The 24774-nt window shown below is 46.6% G+C and overlaps 1 protein-coding gene across 1 annotated transcript in view; it reads right to left on the bottom strand.

The window, feature by feature from the left end:
* LOC119161981 (uncharacterized) overlaps positions 1-24774 on the bottom strand; it is a 178156-nt gene that overhangs the window by 134428 nt on the left and 18954 nt on the right. The window contains exon 2 of the mRNA XM_037414471.2: positions 16762-16842. Coding sequence (XP_037270368.2) covers positions 16762-16842 — 81 coding nt within the window. The remainder of the gene's footprint in view (positions 1-16761; positions 16843-24774) is intronic.

Here is a 24774-nt window from a genome sequence, read left to right as displayed (position 1 = left end):
ACGAACGTGTTTACGTAGCACTTCCTGGGTTTTTTCGATTCATTGCTCTTGCTTTCAGTGATTGATTTTCGGGACGCGAAGTATGTAATGTAATGTAGCGCACATTGGTGTAGCCATGCACAGAACACTCCCCCTATCCCCCTCCCCCCATCCCGCATAAGATCGAAGATTTTAATGCTGGAGATAAAACGTCCAACACCTGCAAAACAAAAAAAAACAGCAACAGCACAGTTGTTTAGCAAAACCACGACGTCTGCAGGCCATCAGGTCTCTTACAAACGAACACTGACATCATGTATTTTAGCAGGCACGTTTTAGCTAGTCATGCGCCGTCACCATTATCAGTCTGCCCTCCTCCTCTGCCAGCCATCTGTGCATCCCTTCCTCCTCTCAACACAGCGCGCGCTATAGGGGCGACCTGCTTAAGTTTGCCCGGCGACGCCAGCGCTTGCCTTTGCGAGTGGTTCTTAAGATAGAGAAAGGAAGAGAAAAGTGAGCCCCGTTATTGTCTGCTTCAGGAGCGACACCGCCACAGAGCTCACAAGGGATGGGGGTGAAGAGGGATAAAAGGGTAGAAGTAAAGGTATAGAAAAGACGAAGAAGAAGCAACAACAAACTGAGGGGATAGGAGCGACAGGAAAGATGGAAGCACGGTCACTGGAGTCCGAGGACGGGGTACACTTGCGAGAGATGTTGTCGGCGTCTGTAGATGGCGTAGAGCAGGTCCAGTAGGTCAGAGCTGCACTGTCGTCGAAGACCGTCGGCGACAGGAGGGGACGTAGGGCCAGCCCAGTCGGCCAGAGCTACGATGACGCCGGAGGTCGCGAGCGCGCGGAGCGCGCGGGCGCACAACCGGTCGGCACGGAATCCAGCGAACGTCGTAAACAGCATCGTATTTCACTTGCGAAACGCACTTCGCTCTGACGAGGACGGCGTCGTCTGCTACAACTTGCTTCGCTGCCCTTTTACCAAATTGCTGCCACGAAAAAAAAAATCCTCAATTGCGGCATCCTATTAAATGCGGAAAGAGCGCATACATCATAACCGCGCGCGACGCGAGACTCTCAAAAACACGTGCAGAACGCGTGCAGCGTGCGAGCAAGGCAATGCGTTTTCAAGCAGGTTGAATGGGACAGCGGAGAGGCCAACACTCGAGTAACCAGTTTTCTCCCCACATTGACCGACAGGATGGATGGATGGATGGATGGATGGATATGGCTGTACCCTTTAGATCGGGCGGTGGCTAGCGCCACCAAGCCGTAACACCTAATGAACCAAAAACTATATTTTTTTTCCTTAAAAAGTGAGTTTGAGGATTCGTACTTTGCAGTGAAGAGTTTAATTTTCACTCGTGTCTTGACTTTAGCCACCAATCAGATAACCTCCTTCTGGTTAAGTCTACCCGCTTAAAGTTTATTTTGCCCTCCCGGTCCCTAAACCCCAGTGCTTTGAAAAACTCTGCGCCATCATCCTGAACTATAGGGTGAAGCCCTTTACAGAACATTATCAAGTGTTCGGCAGTTTCTTCTTCCTCTCCACACGCACTGCATACTGTGTCTACCCCTTCCTATTTGGCCCGATATGTCTTGGTTCGCAGTACTCCCGTCCTGGCCTCAAACAGTAGAGAACTACCCCGAGTATTATCATAGATCCTTTCCTTGGCAATTTCCTGCTTAAAAGTTCGATAGATCTCTAGTGCGGACTTCTTAATCATGCCCATTCTCCACATGTCAGTCTCCGTTTCCTTCACTTTCTTCTTAACCGATAGTTCTTTTTGGTTTGGCCACCTGCTGTTTTCTAAGTATTTACCAGTCAACTTCCTGGTTCGCTTCCTCCATTTTGTATCGACATTCTTCATGTACAAGTAGCTGAAAACCTTCCTAGCCCAACGCTCTTCCCCCATTTCTCTCAATCGTTTCTCAAATTTTATCTTGCTGCTAGCTTCCCTGCCCTCAAATGATGTCCACCCCATATCACCTTGTACTCCCTGATTTGGTGTATTCCCGTGAGCTCCTAAAGCAAGCCTACCTATTCCACGTTGCTTAATTTCTAATCTTGCTTGAACTTCTGATCTCAGGCACAAGACCGCATTGCCGAACGTCAGCCCAGGAACCATGACCCCTTTCCATATTCCTCTCACAACATCATACCTATTGTAATTCCACAGTGTCCTATTTTTCATGACTGCTGCATTCCTGTTACCTTTAGTCGTCACGTATATTTCGTGTTCCCTCAGATACTCGGTCCCATTGATTATCCATACGCCCAGATATTTGTATTTATCTGTTATCTCTAGCGTGACCTCCTGTATTCTAAGCTCACTACCTTCGTTGTCATTGAAAATCATGACTGCTGATTTTTCCTTACCGAATCTAAAATCTAACCTATCTCCCTCATTACCGCAGATGTCCATCAATCTCTGCAAATATTCCTTGTTGTTGGCCATTAGCACTATATCATCTGCGTACATTAATGCTGGTAGTGCCTGATCAATAAGTTTTCCTTGTTTGACTAAAGAGAGGTTGAAGCTCAGTCCACTTTCCTCTAATTTTGCCTCTAATCCTTGTAGGTACATCATGAATAATAAGGGTGACAGGGGGCACCCCTGCCTAAGCCCCCGTTTTACCTCTGCAGGCTTGGATACCTGTTTTTCCCACTTTATAACTACCTTGTTACCTTTATATATACCTTTTAAAAGATTAGTGACTACAGGTTCCATGCCTAGTGTGTCCAGTATTCCCCACAATTCCTCTTGAACCACGCTATCGTACGCTCCCTTGATATCCAAAAATGCTAGCCACAGGGGCCTGTGTTCCTTTTCTGCTATTTCGATGCACTGCGTCAGAGAGAACAGATTGTCTTCCAACCTCCTGTGTTTCCGAAACCCATTCTGCAGTTCCCCCAGCACCCCCTCATCGCCACGCTCCGCAGCGCCTCCCTCGGCGTGGGTCTCCCCTATACTCGCTTCTCCCCTCCGCGCGCCGCGCGACCTTCAGTTTTACGTGCGCAAGCTGTATGCTAACGCGCGCATGCGCAGGCTGGGGCCGGCGCTCGCTATAAATGACCGAGTGTTGGGGCGCGCCGCCCATCGCTGGTTGGTTTGTGCGTCACTAGCGTCTGCGGAGTCGACGTCATGACGATGTACCTCGCGCCCAACCTATCGCGTGCCGCGTGGAGAAGTACGTTGACGAAGCTGTGGAATAATACCTGAAATGACGACCGCAACGACGACCCTTCGTGATAGTTGGCGACTTCAATGTCGGCGTCATCAAAGACGATTGGTGGTCGACTACATGGAGTCGGGGCACTCGCTGAAACGAGCAATGCACGACGGCCAACATCATCCGACCACAGTTCGCGGGACGTGCATCGACCACGTGTTTGCAAATTTCGACCTTAGACCGCTGCAACCAGACCCACAAACCCTTAACTTTGCGGACCATAAAGCCATCTTGCTCAAAATACCCAAAGCGCCTCATCAATAAACATCGTCTTTCGCAGCATACGTGCGTGCGTGTTCACTCGTGTTTACTCATAACACACACGTATGTCGCAAATTACAAACCACATTTATCGCAGTTCAACATATATGCTCCGCATGCTAACCAGTGTTCCCACTCAGGAAACTGTCGTCATTTTTTTTCTCTTCCCCTACGAAACTTCGAATCTCGGCAGGTGCCCACTTATCCGCATGTTCCCCAGCGTCTCCGTGTTCTTTCGCCCACATCACAACGGGGCCGTATACATCTTTTTCGGGCACACATCACAGCAAAGCTCGATCCCACCGTCTCAAATTCTGGCCGTGGCCCGTAACCCGAAACTTGAGGCCCAAACCCACCGTAAAAACTACTTCACCCGAGCTGGCCTGGCCCACGGGCCCGGCCGGGCCGGTTCTGGGCAATCTCGAGCCCGTGCAGTGCTCTAGCCTTGGCATTTGACGACATTCAAGCAGAGGACCGGAGTGGACAACCGAACAAGTGAGCCGAGCCGTACGGTACCACTCAGCGCGGATGCGAGTCGACGGGCGCCGCGATCGGGCGTTCGTGGCAGTGCGTTTATAGGAACGCAGCCGCGCGCGCCCAATCCAGGCGGGGCCGTGGTGAGTCGCTTGACCCACCTCCGAATTCCCTTTCTGTGTATATATGGTGTTTAACGATTTAGAGTACCACGTACTCTTCTAAGGGAGAGCTTAAAGCCGTCCCGAACCTCACTCGTTGGTGGGGGGGGGGGGGGGTAGAAAAAGTAGGTAACGATTTAGAGTACTACGTACTCTACTATGGGAGAGCTTAAAGCCGTCCCGAACCTGACTCGTTGTGTCAGACCTCAGCTAGTTCCAGTGAGAAGAGAATAGCGTCTTCGTTCTGTTTGGCTCTCGGCACCACCTCTAACAGCCCCATGAATTATTCAGGTGTACACATTTGTTTGGTTTCAATATTACGCAAAATTTTGTTTTTCCTGTTGTAAGAAGCACTTCAATATAGCTTTACTACTACTACAGCACATGGCTTTTATGTCACTGCTTCACAAAATTCAACGGTGTCTTAATAGAAAGTGTTTTTTTCTACTTTTGTTTCGTATCACGTCTACGACGCCTTCGCTTCGACACGCATGTTGGGTGTTGCCGGCGTATGGCCCGTGTTCATAGCTTTTCTTTTGCGTTTGAAAGGGATTTGCGCTTTGATGAAAAAGGAAAACAAGACGTTTGCACCGAAAGGGACAGTTACCAAGACTCCTTATTTCATGATAATCTAACAAGAATGAACCATGTTTTGTCCTGGCGAGGGAAAACGACATCAAAAGAAAAAGGCTATAAACTTTTATAGTAAAACGCGGAAAGATTATTTTGAAAGACGAAAATGCGCCCCTGGTTCGAGGGAAGAGTATTGTTGACGATATTAAACAATATGGCTATGGGCTTATGCGCTGTTTGAAATTTCTCTCAACCTAAAAATACTTTCGGCATCGACCATGAGTACGAATTTACAGTATTGGCAAGGCCCATAGAGTGTCGCGTTGTGAAGCGGAATTCAATAGCGTCCTCTGAAGCATGGTCAGTTGGCAGACGCTCCCTTGTTCGGCTGTGCTAGCCTCAGTCACCTCAGTTTGAACGCATTAGCATCTTAAGAGATTCTGAATTGAAAAGAACATAAAAATTCCCGTAATAACTGTCTCTCAGGGGGAGAACCCCTAAACAGTAGCTCACGATAGATGAGGGTAAGGAGGAATTAAAGATATATGATTAAAAAGCATATATATATAGAGAGAGAGCGGGGCGCAGGGACAGTCACATACGGAAGTAAGGAGAAGGTTGTAAAGGTGAACACGGTCGCACGAATCCGAGGACAGGGGCGCCACTCGGCGAGAGCTCTTGTCGGCGTCAGGCGATGGCGTAGGGCGAGCCAGTCGGCCAGAGCGGCGCTGTCGTCGGAGATCGCGGGGGCAAGAAACGTACACTAACCACTTTGTATATTTCCTGTATTAGTGAACAAACCGGACCGTCCGGGACACGATAAACATTCTTTCTTTCCAGATGTGAAGTTTTTGTGCAAATGCATGGCAACTCGTGCTTTCAATGATAGCCCGCAAGGTATACATATCACCTTCGCGAGATTTTGTGTAGCCATGTAGGTTAGCGAAATGTCGCCTAACCTTGGAAGTTGACACTCCGTTTGTTTTACGTGCGTATGGCATTCGTCAGTGTTCCTGTAGTGCATGAATTCCTTAACATTGTATGCGGAAAGTCGCACGGGCTCTGGATTTGCTCTTTCAAAACTTGGCCAATCTCTCGCCACTTGTTTTATATTATTTATTATTTATTTATTATTTATTTATAAAATACTGCAAGCCCATTAAGGGCCGAAGCAGGAGTAGATACAAACATTGGTAGTAATAATAAATGTCATGCAGTGATACAACAAGAAAGTGTACATGCATACTGTCACGGGGTCATGATGTGGCCGAAGACAGGATACTTTGTGTTGGGATTCAACAGTTTATTTGGGCGAACCTGTGCCCGGCAAACGGAAAGTCCGATTACAGTAGCAGTCTTGCACAGATAGCAGTGAACGGAGCGTCGGCCGTCGATCAACTAAGTCCGATTACAGTAGCAGTCTTGCACAGATAGCAGTGAACGGAGCGTCGGCCGTCGATCAACTACTCACAAGCGGCGAAGTGCGTCGGCATTTATACTCTTGCCATCGAATGTTCTAGCGTTATCGCTGGCGGTGGCGTAGGTTCCAGAATAATCTGTACAGTTCGCAGAGTGGGCGTTATCTTACCGTAATGATCTACTAAAACCCGGAAGCTTCTCGAAAACTGCACGCGCGTTTTGCGCTGAGAATTGTGTAGTGTTTTGGGGCGATAACAAAACTTGAGAAATGGAACGTGGCATTGCCCCCCTCTGAAAAAGGCATCGTCCCGAAGCTTTAACTAAAGATGAAGGTACAACAATGCAAGAAAGTACAATGAATAAATTACGATACAATAATACAAAAAAACACTGTTTCAGTTTGTTAACGCGCATGAAACGGCTTGAGGCGTGCAACATGAACGACTTCATGTCGCGATCGGCGTCGTTGAGAGTTCGTGATGCCGTCGGGGACAACCTCGTAATCAAGTGGGCCGAGACGTCGAACCACCCTGTACGGTCCGAAGTACCGTCGCAGAAGCTTTTTACTTAGTCCACGTCGGTGTATCGGCGTCCATACCCAAACACGTTCACCGGGCTGGTATTCCACGAAGCGTCGTCGAAGATTGTAACAGCGGCTGTCGGTCGTCTGTTGATTCTTGATACGGAGACGCGCGAGTTGTCGGGCTTCTTCGGCGTGGTGAAGGTACTCACTCACATCGAGGTTTTCTTCGTCGGGGACGTTGGGTAACATGGCATCGAGCGTCGTTACCGGGCTCCTTCCGTAGACCAATTTGTATGGAGATATCTGCGTCGTCTCCTGCACCGCCGTGTTGTATGCGAAGGTCACGTACGGAAGAATGGCGTCCCACGTCTTGTGTTCGACATCGATGTACACTGCGAGCATGTCGGCGATCGTCTTGTTTAGCCGCTCGGTGAGGCCATTGGTCTGTGGGTGGTACGCTGTCGTCCGGCGGTGGTTTGTCTGTGGCTGTATGCCAAGATCGCTTGAGTTAGGTCAGCAGTAAACGCCGCTCCTCTGTCGGTGATAAGGACCTCCGGAGCGCCGTGACGTAGGACGATATTTTCGACGAAGAACTTAGCTACCTCGGATGCACTGCCTTTTGGCAGGGCTTTTGTCTCGGCGTAGCGGGTGAGGTAGTCGGTAGCTACCACGACCATTTTTTTCCGAAAGCCGACGTCGGGAACGGCCCCAGTAGCTCCATACCAATCTGCTGGAAAGGACGGTGAAGTGGTTCAATTGGCTGCAGAAGTCCCGCCGGCCTTATCGGTGGTGTCTTGTGTCGTTGACAGTCCCGGCATGTCCTCACATAACGAGTGACGTCGGTTGTAAGACGCGGCCAGTAGTACCTTTCTTGTATCCTCGCGAGCGTGCGAGAAACACCGAGGTGCCCTGCTGTCAGGTCGTCCTGCAGGGCCTGCAGGAGTTCTGGTCGCAGAGCTGAAGGCACCACAAGGAGGTACTTGGCTCGAAGCGGTGAAAAGTTTTTCTTTTGGAGAAGACCGTTTCGCAGGAAGAACGACGCAAGTGCGCGCTTGAATACCTTTGGGTCATCGGCAGTCCTGCCTTCGAGGTATTCTATTAGGGCCTTAAGTCCCGGGTCGGCCCGCTGTCGTTCAGCGAAGTCGTCGGTAGTTATCGTTCCCAAGAAGTACTCGTCATCCGGGTCGTCGGGTGGTGGTTGGTCGACAGGCGCACGAGAGAGACAGTCGGCGTCGGAGTGTTTCTTGCCGGACTTGTAAACGACGGTAATGTCACGGTAATGTCAATACATAATGCAAATGCTGTACCGCCAACCATTGTAACAGCAACATTGTAACATCAACAGAACAAAAAAATAAATCGATAGATAGAACAACTCCAATAGTGTGCTCTGTGCCTACAAGCAATAAAGTAAGTGCCAACAGAAAATTTCACAGTTCTCAGTATACAACAAAGAAAGAATATTGATCGCCTATGCACAACAAAGTACACCACAAATTGTGACATTGAAAAAGGATAATTTTATGTCATATTTAAGCATTTGTTCTACAAGTTCAGCGCTATGTAACCATGTCTATGGCACTGTGTTCCACTCATTTATCGTGCGTGGAAAGAATAAAAATTCGAGAACATCAGTTTCAGTTCTAAACGGGGTTAGGCAATTATCATGATGGAGTCTATTTTGTAGAGTTTAAAAGAGCCACACGTAATCTTCTGGTTCTAAAGCTAGTTTTCTATTATTCAGCTACAAAAGAAACTTGAATCTGTGTACCCTTCACCGAAGTTGCAATGTCTGAATACCGTGTGGACTCATTGATGTTGTAGGGGAGTCAGTCTGCCGATACTTTGAATAAGTATATCGTATAGCTTTTCGCTGAATCTTCTCGAGTGCATCGATGTGTGTGAGAGTGTGTGTGAGTGTGAGTGTATGTGTGAGTGTGAGTGTGAGTGAGTGTGACTGTGAGTGTGAGTGAGTGTGTGTGTGTCTAAAAATTGTGGCGTATTCAAGCTTCGGTCTAATAAGTGATAAATGTGGTAATTGTTTCGCCTCAGCTGCTTGCTTTAACTTATGCCTGAGAAAACAGAGTTTTAGGAAGGAGGATGCACAGATGTATGATATGTGTTGTTGATAGATCCCTGTTTGTTCATAGATGCCTGCACACTCCAAGCGTGCTCCGCCACGGTGGTCTAGTAGCTAAGGTAATCGGCTGCTGACGCACAGGTCACGGGGTCAAATGCCGGCTGCTGCGGCTGCATTTCCGATGGAGGCGGAAATGTTGTAGGCCCATGTGCTCAGATTTGGGTGCACGTTACAGAAACCTAGGTGGTCGAAATTTTCGGAGCCCTCCACTACGGCGTCTCTTATAATCATATGGTGATTTTGAGACGCTAAACCCCACATATCAATCAATCAACGCTCCAAGCGATTCGCTTGTGTACGGGTTTCAGAGCGGAATGTTCTCCGCGCCCAGATAAACGTGGTGAGTGACGCTCTCAGCAGTGATGTCGAGAGAAACCATCTTGGCAATGATTTTAGATGCGAAGCTCCTCTTTCACTCTCCTGTGTATAGCCTGTTTCACATGCGAGTGACCGAGCAGCGGCGGTCGCGGCGATGAGCGGCTGCAGGACGCACGGATGCGCGTTCGTTTCTTGTGCGCCGATGCTATACCGCCGCTCTTGTGCGACGCCGACCGCTCTTTGCCCGCGGAATGCGCCGGCTAACCGCTGTTTGCAGTCGCAGATAAAAACCACACTCTGCTTCTAGAATCCTTCCTTTGGCACCCTTGTGCTGCGTGCTTTATCATCAATGGCCGCTCGACGTTGACGCGTCCGTACGCTGATTAAACAAAGTGTAACGTGACTTTTATAATGAATAAGCATGGTTGCAGTCGCTTTTTATTTTGTTCTGGCTTTTTTAGCGTATGGTTTTTGTTGCACACCCATGTAACTGGCCATCATGAAGCAAGAACAAGAGATTGCTGGTATGGTTTTATTTGACAGCTTTTTCAGCTAGGTGAAAGCTTAAGAACCGCGAGCGTGTTTTACGCAGCACTTCCTGTGTTTCTCCGATTCCTTGCTCTTGCTTTCAGCGATTGATTTTTGGGACGCGAAGTATGTACACCTCGCCAAATTGATTGATTGATATGGGGGGTTGAACATCCCAAAACCACCCTATAATTATGAGAGACGCTGTAGTGGAGGGCTCCGGAAATTTCAACCTCCTGCGTTTTTTTAACGTGCACCCAAATCTGAGCACCCTGGCCTTGAACATTCCCGCCTCCAGCAACAATGCAGCCGCCGCAGCCGGGATTCGATCCCGTGACCTGTGGGTCAGCAGCTGCGCACCTTGTCCACTAAACCACCATGGTGGGGTGCAAATTTGATGCGTAAACTTTTGTGTCTGTTTGCTCGAGTCACAAAAAAAGTTTACAAAAAAGTCTCAGGGGTTAGCTTCGGCCGTGTTTTCGGTAACCTCGTTGTGTGTGCTAGCACAGTCTTCATCGAAATTTTCCGAATGGTCTACATCACTTCTGGCACTGGGATTTGTATGTTTATACCCTAAAGCGCGAGCCACTTTGGTTTTTTATTGATTCTGTAAACCACTTCAGACAGTTTCACCGACGGCAGGTAGCATGGTGTACGTGATACACTCGTTGTTTCGGTTCTTTGGCCGCTGTATAATAAACTTGTGCGTGACCCATATCGAGGACTACGCAGCAATTCTTGTTGTAACTGGAATCCGCGTCCATAAATGCTGCGGTGGGGAGCAGGGAAGCGGAAGGTTCAAATCATTTCACACAACACATCTTTGCCGTCGGAACATCATGACATTCGATTTGTATCCTCCGGCCGTGTATAGTTGCATGCATCTAGGCATGTGTTGCAACACTGGTGCCTGAAATCAACAGCTGTTCTTCGTTATCTGTGCAGGGTATGTTGTGCTTGAGACCAAACATCTATCTTTGCTCTGCCAGGCACGCATTCCTCCACTGAGTGTCACGAAGAGCAGATGGCCAGTGTGGCAGGACTTTGCCACAGCCTGACAAGGTGAGCCCAGTGCAGCGCTGCAGAGGTCGCGGACAAGTGAGCCTGGGTTTTCGTGATAGAGCTGTTGAAGGGGACAACGGAAGTAAAGCCCCCAGTGAATGCCTTATTTCCCCGAACTGCGACAGCACACTTCACACCCCCTCCATGTGAGTCACATCATGAAAGTCCTTTTCAGTGACCTGCATGCGTCGAATGCTTCTCAAGTCGACTGCCGCAGAGCCCTGCCTTGCTCTCTAGTACGTCTTGATTGAACTCTTGATTGAACGTCTTGATTGAACTCTATCAGCTATGCACCGTCTCACCAAATTTCATCATTTGTTAAACCACGAGCATTTGCGGCGACAGAGAAGTACGGTGTGCTATGCGGCTCCTCTTTTTTTCAACTCGCATGTGAAACAGGTTTGACGCTGACCCTCCGTCCACACCGCTCCCCTCCCCGCAGGCGTTGGAGTGGTGCCAAGAAGCTCATGCCTTTTTAGCAGTGCGCGGTGGCATCTCCCTCCCTCGCCTGCCGCGCGCTAACCGCTGTCAGCTCACTTTCGCTTCACCCTCTCCACCACTCACAACGCTCGAGCCCATTCCTCACGTGGGCATCATCTCACCGAGCCACCTCTTTCCATCTGTCGGCGACAAGAGGCGGCAGGTGCACGCACCCCGAGAATCTCGCGGCGCCGACATTCAACGTGTAGTACAGCGCGCCGCTGCTTGCCCCGCCATCACACCGACGTGCGGGATGCCGTCGTGGCATACTTCCCGCAAGTGTGCGCGTATCTTTCCCGGCTGTTGCCGCTGTTGCGGGGGTTAGCGAAGTCGATTGCGTTAGCGAATGGCGACGTCAACACTGACGAGGCGTGAGCCGGGGGAACCGAACGCAAGCGTCGGCGTTGGAAGACCAGCGACACTGACGAGGTGCCAGTCAAGAACACCGATCACGTTAGAGAATACAGACGGCGCGCGGGTAACACCGATGAGACTCGAGACAAGGAAGCCGAGCGCAGGCGTCTTCAACACGCCCCGCCTCTCGTGTCTTTGCGTATCAAACAAACGTTCGCTCGAGTAAACGCTACACCGAGTTTCGCTTCAAACCGTTGTTTCAGCACCCACGTCGACGCCCGTATCAACCACGTCAACGCCGTGCGCACCACTGCTGCTTCGCGTCCCATCAGGGGTTCCTTTTGGGGAGATGGTCCATAGTTTTTTTTCACTGGACGTAGAAGAATGTCAATGCACCAGGAGTGACCGCGACGATGAGCGATCAGCTGCTAACTCACGAGGGGCGAGTAGCACTTCACGTACCCTCGTGCGTTAACGTTTTGTCACGCTGAAAAGTAACTTTCATTGTATATAATGTGTAATATAGTTCAGCGATGTCAAAGTAAAATATTAGTTTTTTGTCTCTTACATATGAGCCAGATCATGTGCATTATAGAGCGTGGCATACCGCAACACACTCGAGCCTGACCAGCGAAGCGAAATGTTTACAGCGATGAAACGTGCATACGACTACAATCCACGCCTCTCTGCTTACTTGTTCTGTACTTCACCGGTACCTTTCCAATGGGATTGTTCGACAAATTTTCACAATTTCGACGTTCTGAAAATCATACGAGTGTATTATTTTCGATATTGATGTTTCCATCGCACGGATGGAGCCTTCAACACCTAAATGCAGTGAATCACGCATGGCTTGGAGTCTGAGCATGGCTGTGACACAAGCGCTACTTAATGGGATGTAATCGCTTGTGTTCAATAAAGAAGCAATTACATGTTCCTGACAGCGCAAGTAAGAATGACGGTGCAAATCATCGCCTCGTCAAGCATTCGATTTTGTGCAGCCATGATGGCGATACTCGCTAGCGGCCTACTGCAGTGACAAATCCATCACGCAGGCTCGGTACATACTACCCCATGGTAGAATGTTTCCTCTCAGTAAATTGAAGCAGATACATGATAAGTAATAATATTCAGTTGTTTCTTCTTTTTTACAAAACAAGCAAAGAGGGAAAGGAGTCAAGTCAGCTCTATGCGTATAATAGTTCAGTTTCGGAACGCGACAGAGTAATTTTATGAAAGTCACTATACCGCTTTTCGTGTTGAACAAAGTCCTACGCCAAGGAAACAAGAGGTGCCAATACTCATATAGGTGAGTCATCAATGACCTCACAGTGCGAAGTTTTTCCTCGCGTTTTCAATCTGTCACGAATCATGAGGGCTGTTAGCATAATTGAGAATATCGGTCCACTGAGGGCGCCTTTCGACCGAGCGTCCGCTGTTTCGTTCTTTTCGTTCATTTTTGTCCCTTTGTAGCCCGGTACCCCGATTAATCTAATTAGAGTTATGTTGATAGGGAACAAACTTACAACTTTGTGATAATTGAAAATATTAATAATAACATATAAGGTTTGACGTCCGAAAGCCACGTGTTAATTGAGAACCGCTATTTTTAGCGAGTGCCTTAACAAATAAAGTATCTCTAACTGCAGACACTCTTGAGGTTGATGGGCTGAGCTTCCTAATGCCATTCCACCGAAGAAACTGATAAACAATTGCAAAGTGCTAATGAGAATGAACACTTGAAATTCTCGGAAACAATGCCGATGCCGGATTTTTCTCCAGAATGTGACGCGTCTGTAGCTATAATATATTTTTTTTATATTTATCTGCTCAAAACGTTTCTGCAGAAGCTAGTTTATTATATAGTTAGGTGAAATTTTGGGATGATTCGGATAAATATTGTGAAAAACGTTTCTTTAATTACCGATGCGAGAAACTTCTGCAGTTCAACATGTAATGGTACAACAAGTGATTCTACGAAGCCCACCCACGCTGTATTAAAACGAGGTCAATAAGATAGAAAAGCAACTCTGGCTGATGTATACATGAAAATAAGTTTAGTTTCATAGAATCCTCATAATTTTTTAGGAATGATTGCACAGTTAGTATCCTAAATCTGCATAAAAGAGAAGACAACCTCACTTCTAAGTAGATGTTATTATTGGCTATCAGTTTAGGTGATCCAAGGAATGACTTTGGGCCTCCCTTTCCAAGAGTACGAGAGGACGCAATATATAAGCCAGTGCATCAGAATAGAAAACACATCCAAATTTTGTTACGGGGTTAAAGCGCTGGTGTCCAGAAAAGCTGCATGTATGTAGATTTTGCAAAGCATAATTAGTGTATCTCTCCGTATTCCTGATCAACTGCTGCATATCCTTCGTAGGACTCCCGGTTCCCGACCTCCTTTCTTGGTTGTATGCCAAAGGAGGTGGTTATCATAAGATATTCGCAGATATTTTACCGAGTCCAGCTGCGGTATTTTCCACAGATTGCAAGTTACTCTAAAGGTAACTGCGTTATTCAAAGGTAAAACTATATTTGCGCTCTTTGAAACATTAAGACATAAATAGCCTGCTACCAATTTTTAATGGCTCACTTGTACGTTTGTAGCGAATTATAGCGAATGTACATCACTGTCTGAAGCGACAAATACTCTATCATCTGCATATACATATATGTATAATTATTCATAGCAGGTAATAGTGCTTAGCAATATATTAAAAATAAGCAGCGAGGTGACTGGTTTCCCAGGAACTCCTCGTACCTGAAATGTATATTTGAAGAATGACACCTTCAGTAAACATTAAAACTCCCTCCTCAATTAAACTTCCTAAACCACCTGATCATATAATTAGAGGCATCAGAAAACTTCAATCTAACCATTATTAATTCATGTTCTACTCTGTCATAAGCTTTTGACTAAGGAGATTATTGTTGCCTTCTGTATTTTTTTTTTGCTCGCGCGGGTAGCGACTATAGCGTGCAGAGTACGCGGACCCGACAGCGTCGACAGGCGGACACGGGCACGCTTGATCGCAAGTTTTATTACGACAAAGTCGAAGGTGCTGTCGCATGGTAACTTTTAATAGCTGTGTGGCTAGCCTCCGAACCGAACTCGATCCGTACCGGCATCGATCATGAGCAAAAATGTATATGTGACATTGAGATCATAGTGTGGTGCGAGGGCAAGCCTGACTGCGTGTGTAAGTTCGAGCCACAGCCGCTTCGACGGCGCCAAGCTGGAAGTGGCAGCCGTATTTCGACAAGAACTAAACGAAAACAAAAATACATTTCTTTAACTCTGTTTTCATACTCTCATTTTTAGCGTTCTCAAAGTTACCCAATTTTACTTTGACGTAACGAAGGAGCAAGCGAGGCTCACCGAAGTAGTGCACACACAAAAGAATCGGTTACTATACAACCGCAATGTCCTGTTCATACAAAAGAATAACGCTGGACGCTTGGTGAACACGAAACCCTGAAAGCAGCATCCTTCTCTAATACCCCCAGCGACACGGCAGCGCATAAACTAATAACAAACAAAACAAAAATAAACACGCTCCTTTTGATACCCGAAGGGTGCGTCTATGACGGCCAGACATATGTGCGTAATTACTGCGGGTTGTCTGGCACGGTATGCCCAGAAAAACTCAATTCACCGCCAGTCGTCGCCGCTGAGATAACGCTGGCACACCACGCTCTTTTATTTGCGCACTGAGGTGAAGCGATCACCTCAGGGTGCACGTGCACCGCTTCTTTTGATTATATTTTATTTGGTGCACGTGAGTGCATACGTCATGACGGGACTTTTGAAATCTTTAAGGTCGATACGCCACGTGATGTCGTTTACGCGAACTAAAGCACTCGTGTGCAGAAAAGCTGGATATGTCTCGATTAAACTGCCACATTGGTTTCTGTATTTTCACATTTTAGACCCAATTGAATGGCGATTGCCACCTCCAGGAGTGCGATCGTCATTTCGTGCTCTGCAGTGTAAAGGGATAGCTATTGGGCTGCAGCGGTGGATCATCGGTTTGTTATCGAATAATGCACCTCACGAAAGCGAACTATTCATTGTCGCCTTCGTGACGAAGACGTCAACCCTCACACAGGTACGTCTTGACTTGTACTTCAGCTTTTGTCTGACAACTTAATAGCACTCCAGAATCCGAACACCTACAAAATATTGCCATCGTACGTAGTATGCCTTCGCATGTAGTATTTCATGCAATGGAAAATCAGATTACAGTCGCATAAAATGGCACTGATAGCGGTGAACTGAGCGTCGGCCGTCGATCAACTGACAAGCGGTGAAGCGCGTCGGCATTTATTCATGTGCCGTTGAATATTCCTGCGTTATGGCTAGTGACCACGTAAGTTCTAGAATAACCTGTTATATTCACGTTGCTCGCGTAATTTTTTCTAAACAAATTAATCTACTAAAGCCCCGAAGCTTCTCGAACACTGCAGGCGTGCTTTGCACTGAACATTACTTAGTGTAATGGGGCGATAACAAATCTTGTAGAAGGAATGTGGCAATATGAGGTTGTTTCGTATTACATCAATCATGCCGTCGAGTGCAACAGACCTTTGGCAGCGTCATACAAAGGCGCCACCTCATTGCCAGCTTTTGCCATATATTCGCGTTACCAGCACAAGTGAATGCATACACAACGTATGCATTCACGTATGCAACGCTGGTGGTGGCGGACTCAAGTTACAAATTCTGCTCCCTCCCCCCTCCCTCCCTACATCCCCTTATCTCACACACACACACACACACACACACACACACACACACACACACACACACACACACACACACACACACACACACACACACACACACACACACACACACACACACACACACACACACACACACACACACACACACACACACACACACACACACACACACACACACACTACAGTGCTGTGATTTGCTGTGCGTGGAGGGGATGCGTAGGTCGCGTAGTTGACTGGTCATAACATGGTAACATTCAGGCTGAAACAACGCGTTGTTGAATTCCTTTCGCTCTATTGCACACCGCTTCGGTCATCTGCTGTCAAGAACCGCGGCTCGTCACGGTGGCAAAGTATACGTGGAAGGCCGAGTGGTCCTCTGATGAAGCGCGATAAAGAATCTCAAACAACAACGCCACATTGTACTGTGGTCCATACTGCCGATTAATTGATATGCGTTAATCATTAGGTACAACAACAACGAAAGAGTTTTCTTACCAGGCAGACGTAACCATGCGGATCGCTGCATTCTGTTTGCTGCGTGAACGCTGTGGTAATCACGCAACCGAGAGGAATATTCTGCAAAAAAATAAAATAACTCTGCGTGAGAAGATTAGGATCTAAGGTGTGATAATTTTTTGATAACGAGGGCTTTATGTCACTTTCAACAAACTTTAAAAAGCAAGAATGACAGACTCGGTGAACGAAGCTGATCAATAGAAATATTGAGCATAATGTTAGCGACCTTGAGAATAAAAGCAATAGATTACTGCAGTGCGCTTAATACAACACTAAAGCGCCTGTAAATTTCTTTTCAAGGCACCCTTACTACCCATTTTCTCATACTTTACACACATTGTCATTGTGTAAAGGAAAAAAAAAAGCAGTGCTTTTGTCCTTGTTTGGGTGGACCAAGTTACTGGGAGCGCAACGTCGAAAGGCGTCATCACTGCTCGTTGGCCACGTGGTATTCTACACTTCGTAAAAAGAAAAACAGGCGCACTGAGGTATCCGATAATCACTGTCTTTTCTCCATTGTTTGGACGGCGTCCACCACGTATCGCCCATAGTAGAGTGTAAAGTTCACAGCTTGCCTTCCTTTTCCAGCTTATATTGCTCGCGATATATTGCGTGTTGCCACCTGTGGGTAGTTGAGATGCGTAGTCCAAGACATTCGATGTAATATTACAAAGCATGTGTTGGTTCGAGGTGATGTAGGTGGTATGGTCTAAGGAGCATGTAGCACTTTAATAACAAAGGCATTCAAGAAGAGTTTGGTGCCTATGTATATATATATATATATATATATATATATATTTGTTCATTGAAAAAATTCGGCATAAGTGAGTAGCGGATGAGTAGGGCTCCATTTCGCCAGGTCGAGGACTAGATGCAGCCCCAGGTGCTCGCTGATGAGCAGTGTTCCACTGCTCCCTTTCAGAAATTTCGCCGGCTATTCACCGCGAGTAAATTTCGGTTGCCCTGTTCTCGTAAATCCCATGTTGTGTGGGCGCGAGTGGGCCTCCCTCCGCACCACGAACAGCTATCGCTGTATACATTGTTGGGTGATTGGCGTGGTTCAAAGAAAGGGTCGGACATGTGTGTTTATATACGGTACCAGTCATACGAGTCCTGCTGAGATAGACCAAAGTGTGGTGAACTGTACTTTCGTCGCTCAAGCCGTTGGTGCTAAAGAATATCTCACGGTAAGAAAGGGCTGTCGTCGGAGTGGTCGGCCGTTCAGTTGATAAAAGCACGAGCTGCGCCGCGTCCGCTCTCCCATTGTCATCGAGTCCTGCATGACTCGGGCACCAGTTGATCGCAAAGTAGTGCCAGTGACCGTGGTAGTGCATTATAGGTTGGGTCCTAATGGACAAATGATGTGTGGTAGTCTGCCGGTGACAAAGAGTCTTCTTGGGACCTTGGAATTTGTTTTAAGTTGCGATTGTCCCAAGGTATCCTCCGTTTTATTAGCAAGGGTGACTGCTGAAGCTTCAGCGGAATTCGCGGATGCAGCTCGAGTCGTGGCGCAAGTTGGAAGGCCTTGACAGCGGCTGCTCCTATGACTTCAAAGGCATAGTTGTTCATACCACATCAGGTGGGATCTGTGACCGGATTGCTCCCGAATATTGCCGCTATAACTTGCAAGCTTGAGTACTTCTACAACGTTTGTGATACTCTGGAGTTATGCTTTTGGGAATTGACGTTGCTATAATCATTTTGTATAGCTTTTTTGCTATGGACTCCAGTTATCCCGCATACTGAGGAGAAGCTGGGCGATTTACGCGGTATAGCAGTTTTCTCGCACAGTGGTTAAACTAAGCCTTTCCTGTTGAGAAATGACTGCGCCTAACTTGACCCTCGTAATTGTATTGCTTACCGAGGGCTTTGAGATGTTTAGTGGGGTTTCCAAGTGGTAGGCCAAGAGCCGCTTTGTACGATGTTCGGATGAAAGCATAAAGGCTTTTAGATCGGTTTTATGCCTTGGAAAAGAGTGTACATGTATGCCTGCTGAGCACAAAAGTGTAAACAAGCCGGAGCGTCTCAGCTTCGTTGAAACCTTTTCGGTGATAGGTGACTATCATACGGGAGACCAGCTTCGCCAGTGTTTTGAGGGTTTTTATTGTGTGGTCCACTCGCTTGTTGCTTTGTAGCCAGAGTCCGAGGACTCACATTTTCTGGAGCTCTTATCTGGTGTCATTCTGAAATATGTCGAGCAATTTGGGACATCGACAACTGCGGCTAAGCCGGTCCCTAGGGGAAGCGCTGGGCGTAACGCTATGGAGAGCGTTCTTCGAAAAATGATTACTAAGCAATTCCCAATTTTTCGGTAATTGCACTTCAGGAACTTATTGCTGACAAAGCCCTTATGCTGTACAACGCGATTCGTATTAATTGGCTGGATGCATTTTTTTCCGAGACATTTTTGTGCATCTATTGAAAATGTGTGGAATGCTTATTAAAAACCTAGTTGTATCGCAACAATAAGTTATTCGCTAATTACACTCTAGCGGCATGTGCGGTAGGACAACCTATTTTTGTGTTTGCAATTCGGTGACATTACACTGGGTGGATTTTTTCCTGAGGAGCTTTTCCAAATTGATGGGTAAAACGCATGCATGGTAAAACACATACAAGGGTAAAAGAATCACCTGTCAGTAAATCGATGCGAACGTGGACGTTGATCCCGACAAAACCTGTTCAAAAGTTTGCAGATGTGAGGTACATTATGTCGATAAAGCATCAGGAATTCATTTACTGCAATAAATATTTATCAATAATGTAACCATTTAATTTAAACATTTGGGGAAAGCTCTCAATGTAGAAGCACATATGTAGTACAGGACAGATAGTGTTATGTGAGCAGTTACGATATGGTGGTAGATAACAATTTCGTATCTTTCGTTTGTACTGTTTATTGTTCTCAATATTGAGGAGTTCAATTTCATTACCATCAATTATTTATATGCTATTTTTGTGTTGAGTGATTTAATACGAAAAGTGTCCGAAATGGCATACAGGTTTGAAGGTATTAAAGTCCGTCCGAAATTGCGGCGGCTTGACATGACTGCATGAAGAATATAAATGTCAGGTCATAGCATGAAACTCGTCACACATATGTCATTATAGTTATTATCTACATGCCACCTTATTACCGATCTCGCGGCGGTAGTTCAAGGTATATGAAAAATAGTAAGGCGTGTCAAGAGAATGAAGAACATAAATGGCAGGTATTAACAATTATGAGATAATTCGTTTTATGACATGACTTACTTGCCACGCTGATTGTGCGCTTTGGCCGTTTCATTCACTGGGTATATACTACAATCGGTATTATGCAATGTTACTGCGTGGCAAACTTAGATGACACTTATCATAAAAATCATCACATGTTGTGTATGACATTATTTACGCTCTACGCTCATGTCACGTTCGCAGCCGTTTCGTTTCCTGGATATATATAGCGAATTTTATATGGCCTGACATGGCTGTATGATGAAAACAAAGAACAGATCAATACATGCAAATTATGGCATGGATGCCATGTACGGCATGACTTACATGCCATGCTCATGGCGTGCTCGCAGCCGTTTCGTTTTCTGGATATATACCAAATTTTATATGGCGTGACATGACTGTGTGACGAACATAACAGATCCTTACATGCAAAATATGGCATGGATGTCATCTACGGCATGAATAACATGCCGCTCTTTTAGTGCGTTTGCAGCTGTTTCATTCACTAGACATACACTCAAATTTGTATTATGCATTTTTGCTGCATGACGAATATAAATCACAACTGTAAACATAAAAATTGACGTGTGCGATGTCATGCATAAAATGATTAACATGTCGCGCTCATGGTGCACTCGCGGCAGTTTTGTTTACTGAATGTATATAAAATTTGGCATGCTGTGACATGACTGCATGACGAACGTAAAAAAACAGACCCTAAGGCGCGAATTCTGAGATGCATGTCGTGTACGGCATGACTTACAAGCTACGTTCATGGTGCCTTTACAGCCGTTTATTCCACTGGATATATACTAGAATTGGTGTTATGATGATGATATATGATGTTTTTTGGCGCAAGGGCCATTCGATGGCCAAAGAGCGCCAGTTCATGGACAAGAATGTGGACAATGGTTGCGATTAGCGGCTGTATAAGGGCCATAAAATTCCTCGCAGTAAAGCGGGTAAAAACATGCAAGTAATAAAATCATGACCATGCCGTGAAAGGTGTGTGTGGTGTGGATAGGTGACAAAAGTTGGTGATAATGAAAAACGATGGTGGACATGTATGACATTAGCACAAGTACCTCACACGTTAGTACCCTTGCGTGCAAGGGCCGTGAGGCAAGTGCTTTCTTGTGTAGCCACCGCAGCAAAAACCTCTCTAGAGAGGTCGTGCTACGGTATGCCCGGGTATATGATATGAAAATTATGAATTTCCTTTAAAAACGCTAATAATGATTTGTGACTAAAAAGCGGTTCCCTACCGACGAACATTGCAGGGTGTAAAGGTATATGTTGTCGGTAGGATAGTGGGAAGTGTTGTCTTCTTAGAGTGTCTAAATGTTTACATTGAATTAAAACGTGAAGAACTGTTAATGCCTCACCACATTTATCACACAATGGTGGATCACCACCGGACAAAAGATGTGTGTGTGTGTCGCGTATATGTGTCCTATCCTGAGTCTTGTTAGTGTTACCTCTGTTAGACGTGATTTTGATACTGGTGGCCAGTGGCCAAGGTGTGGCTTGATAACGTGTAGTTTGTTTTGTGTGTGTGTATCCCACTTGCTCTGCCAGTAGTCCCTGAGTTTTCGTTTGAGAGACGGCTTAAGATCAAGGACCGGGATTGATGTCGGTGTAATGGCGGTGCTTTCGTGGGCGGATGCAGCAAGCTGATCCGCCATCACGTTGCCTTGAATCTCACGGTGCCCTGGCACCCAGCACACAACAACATGTCTGTTGAGTGTGTAGAGGGTGCAAAAAATGAAGTAAAGTGAAACGAGGACAGGGCTTTTTTGTTTTTTAAGACTGCGCAGAGCCGTTACCACACTGAGAGAGTCTGTATAAATTACTGCTTTTTGTATTTGTGATTGTTTGATGTGTTTAGCTGCCACAAGTATCGCGTAAGCTTCCGCTGTGAAGATACTTGTGCCTGGATGTAGAGGGCCAGCATCCGAAAAGGAAGGGCCAACAGCAGCGTAGGACACAGAGGAGTTAGACTTAGAGGCATCTGTAAAAAACTCAGGACGTGTGTATTTGTGTTGAAGTTCCAAGAAGTATGTTCGAATATGGGCAATAGGCGCATGTTTAGTAACTTCTAAAAAAGACACATCGCAATCTATAGTCTGCCACTGCCACGGTGGCGGGTATGCTACAGGAGGCATTAAACTGTGTTCGAGTGACACTCCAGTGTCCTCAGCTAGACCCTTCAGGCGAACTGAGAAGGGCTGCCTCATTGAAGGCCTGTTTTGAAAAAGAATGGAGCTCGACAAGTCATTAATAGTAGAGTATGAGGGTGGCCTCTTGTCTGCTTTCACCTTAAGGAAATATACAAAGGACATGTAGGTTCTTTGCAGATGAAGCGACCACACATTTGACTCAACATAAAGGCTTTCTACGGGGCTGGTGCGAAAAGCACCCGTAGAAAGGCGGATGCCCAAATGGGGCACGGGGTCAAGCATCTTCAAGGCACTTTGAGTGGAAGATTGATAGACAACGGCCCCATAATCTAAGCGGGTACGAATAAGGCTTCTATAGAGGTTCATAGAGGTTCATGAGGGTTCATGATAGTGTTCCTATCACTACCCCACGTAGTACGTGACAACACTTTTATAACATTCATGGCTTTTAAACATTTTGTTTTTAAATACTTGATGTGCGGTACGAAGGTCAACTTGTTGTCCAAGATTAAGCCTAAGAATTTATGCTCGGCTTTGACGGACAGACGTTGCCCGTTCAGCCGAATGTCGGGTTCCGAGTGCATGCCTCTATTTCGAGAGAACAAGACACACGTGCTTTTTTGTGGGTTAAGTCGAAATCCGTTTTCGTCTGCCCATTTGGAGACCTTATTTAAACCCATCTGAACCTGCCGCTCACACATGGCTAAGTTGCATGACTTGAAGCCAAGCTTATAGGCCTATAACTTGAAGCTAAAGAAGGGTCCTTGCCCTCTTTCAAAATGGGAATAATAATAGCCTCTTTCCAGGAGATAGGGATAGTTCCAGAAAACCAGATAGCATTGTACAAACAAAGTAAGGTTTTTCGTGTTTCGGCTGGTAGGTTTTTTAACATTTCATACACCACACGGTCAGAACCTGGGGCAGAGGTACTGCAGGAGTTTAGAGATGTTCGGAGCTCAGCTAGACTGAAAGCTTGGTTATATGCCTCGTATCTAGTGGATTTGTGTTCTAGTTTCTGCTTTTCTATTCTTCTTCTGTATTTTTGGAAAGTGTCAGTATAGTGGTACGAGCTGGATACTTGTTCAAAGTGTGCACCGAGGAAGTTTGCCTGGTCTTCCAAGGTATCACCCTGAGTGTTTACGAGTGGAAGTGTGTGTACTTGTTTTCCTGATATCCTACCGATCATGTTCCAGACTTTAGCCTCCTGTGTGTATGAAGTGATCCCTGACAAAAACTTCTGCCAGCTTTCTCTTCTGGCCTGCCGACGCGTTCTCCTGCCTTGAGACTTTATTTTCTTAAAGCTCTCAAGGTTTTCCGCTGTCGGCGAGTTGCGCAGCAACCTCCATGCCCTGTTCTGTTCCTTTCGCGCATTACGACACTTTGTGTTCCACCATGGGACGTGTCGCTTGCTGGGCTGTCCAGATGTTTGTGGGATGCATTATTTGGCTGCTGTGTTAATAAGGAGAGCTGTGAAGTACTGCACAGCTTCATCTATGCTTAGCGTACATATGTCAGTCCAAGATAAGTGAGCTTTGTTATGAAACTGTTCCCAGTCGGCTTTGTGTATAAGCCATTTGGGAACTCGTGGAGGATATTCGTATGATGTTTGTGTACTCAAAACGACAGGAAAATGGTCGCTTCCGTTGGGATTATTTAGAACTTTCCATTGGAGTAATAGTACAAGTGATGGAGATGCGATGCTGAGATCTATGGAAGAGTAGGTTTTGTTGGCAAGGTTATAATATGTTGCCTCTTTCCTATTTAACAGACAGGCGCCGGAGGAAAAAAGGAACTGTTCAATGAGACGACCTCGTGCGTCGCAGCGAGAATCACCCCATAGACTGCTATGAGCATTCTGGTCACCAAGGACCAGATAAGGTTCGGGTAGTTGGTCTATTAAGGACTCGAATTCTCGTTTTCCAAGACGGTGGTGTGGGGGTATGTACAGAGAGCAGATGGTGACGAGCTTGTTGAAAAGAACTGCTCGAACAGCCACTGCCTCTAGTGTTGTTTGCAGTGGTAAATGTGTGCATGCTACTTTTTGATTAACAATAATGGCTACACCGCCGGATGATGCCGCAGCATCATCTCTGTCCTTTCGGAAGAGAACATACCGACGCAAAAAATTCGTGTTTTTTAGATTTTAAATGAGTTTCCTGTACACACAGCACTTTCGGCGAATGTTTGCAAAAGAGCTCTTGAACATCATTGAGGTTTCTGAGGAGTCCTCTGACGTTCCAATGTATTATTTGTGTTGCCATATTGGAGGTAACGTAGTGCTGTGTGTAAGGAACAATGGGTGTGTGTGCTTCTTAAGCTAAGCGTTAAGACTCAAAGAACAGGGCCGTCGCCGGGCCCCGTTATTGGCTTTTTATTTCGTTTGGCGCGCTCCAGGGAGCTACGCCGATCTTTCTGCACCAGGGGTGCCGTAGTGTCCATTGCCTCCTCAGAGACATTGCATGCCCGCATTTGCGAGCTGATGTTTTGGTCTTGGGACCTCGCCTGGTGAGACGAGGCCTTCATATCGGCCAACCCTGGGGTCTCCACCTCGGGGGGCGAAACCTTCGGTCCTCTTGGGCTAGAGGTCAAAGGA

Source organism: Rhipicephalus microplus, chromosome X (assembly GCF_043290135.1).
Source record: "Rhipicephalus microplus isolate Deutch F79 chromosome X, USDA_Rmic, whole genome shotgun sequence".
In the NCBI taxonomy this organism is placed as follows: Eukaryota; Metazoa; Arthropoda; class Arachnida; order Ixodida; family Ixodidae; genus Rhipicephalus; species Rhipicephalus microplus.
This window is presented reverse-complemented; position numbering and strand designations above follow the sequence as displayed.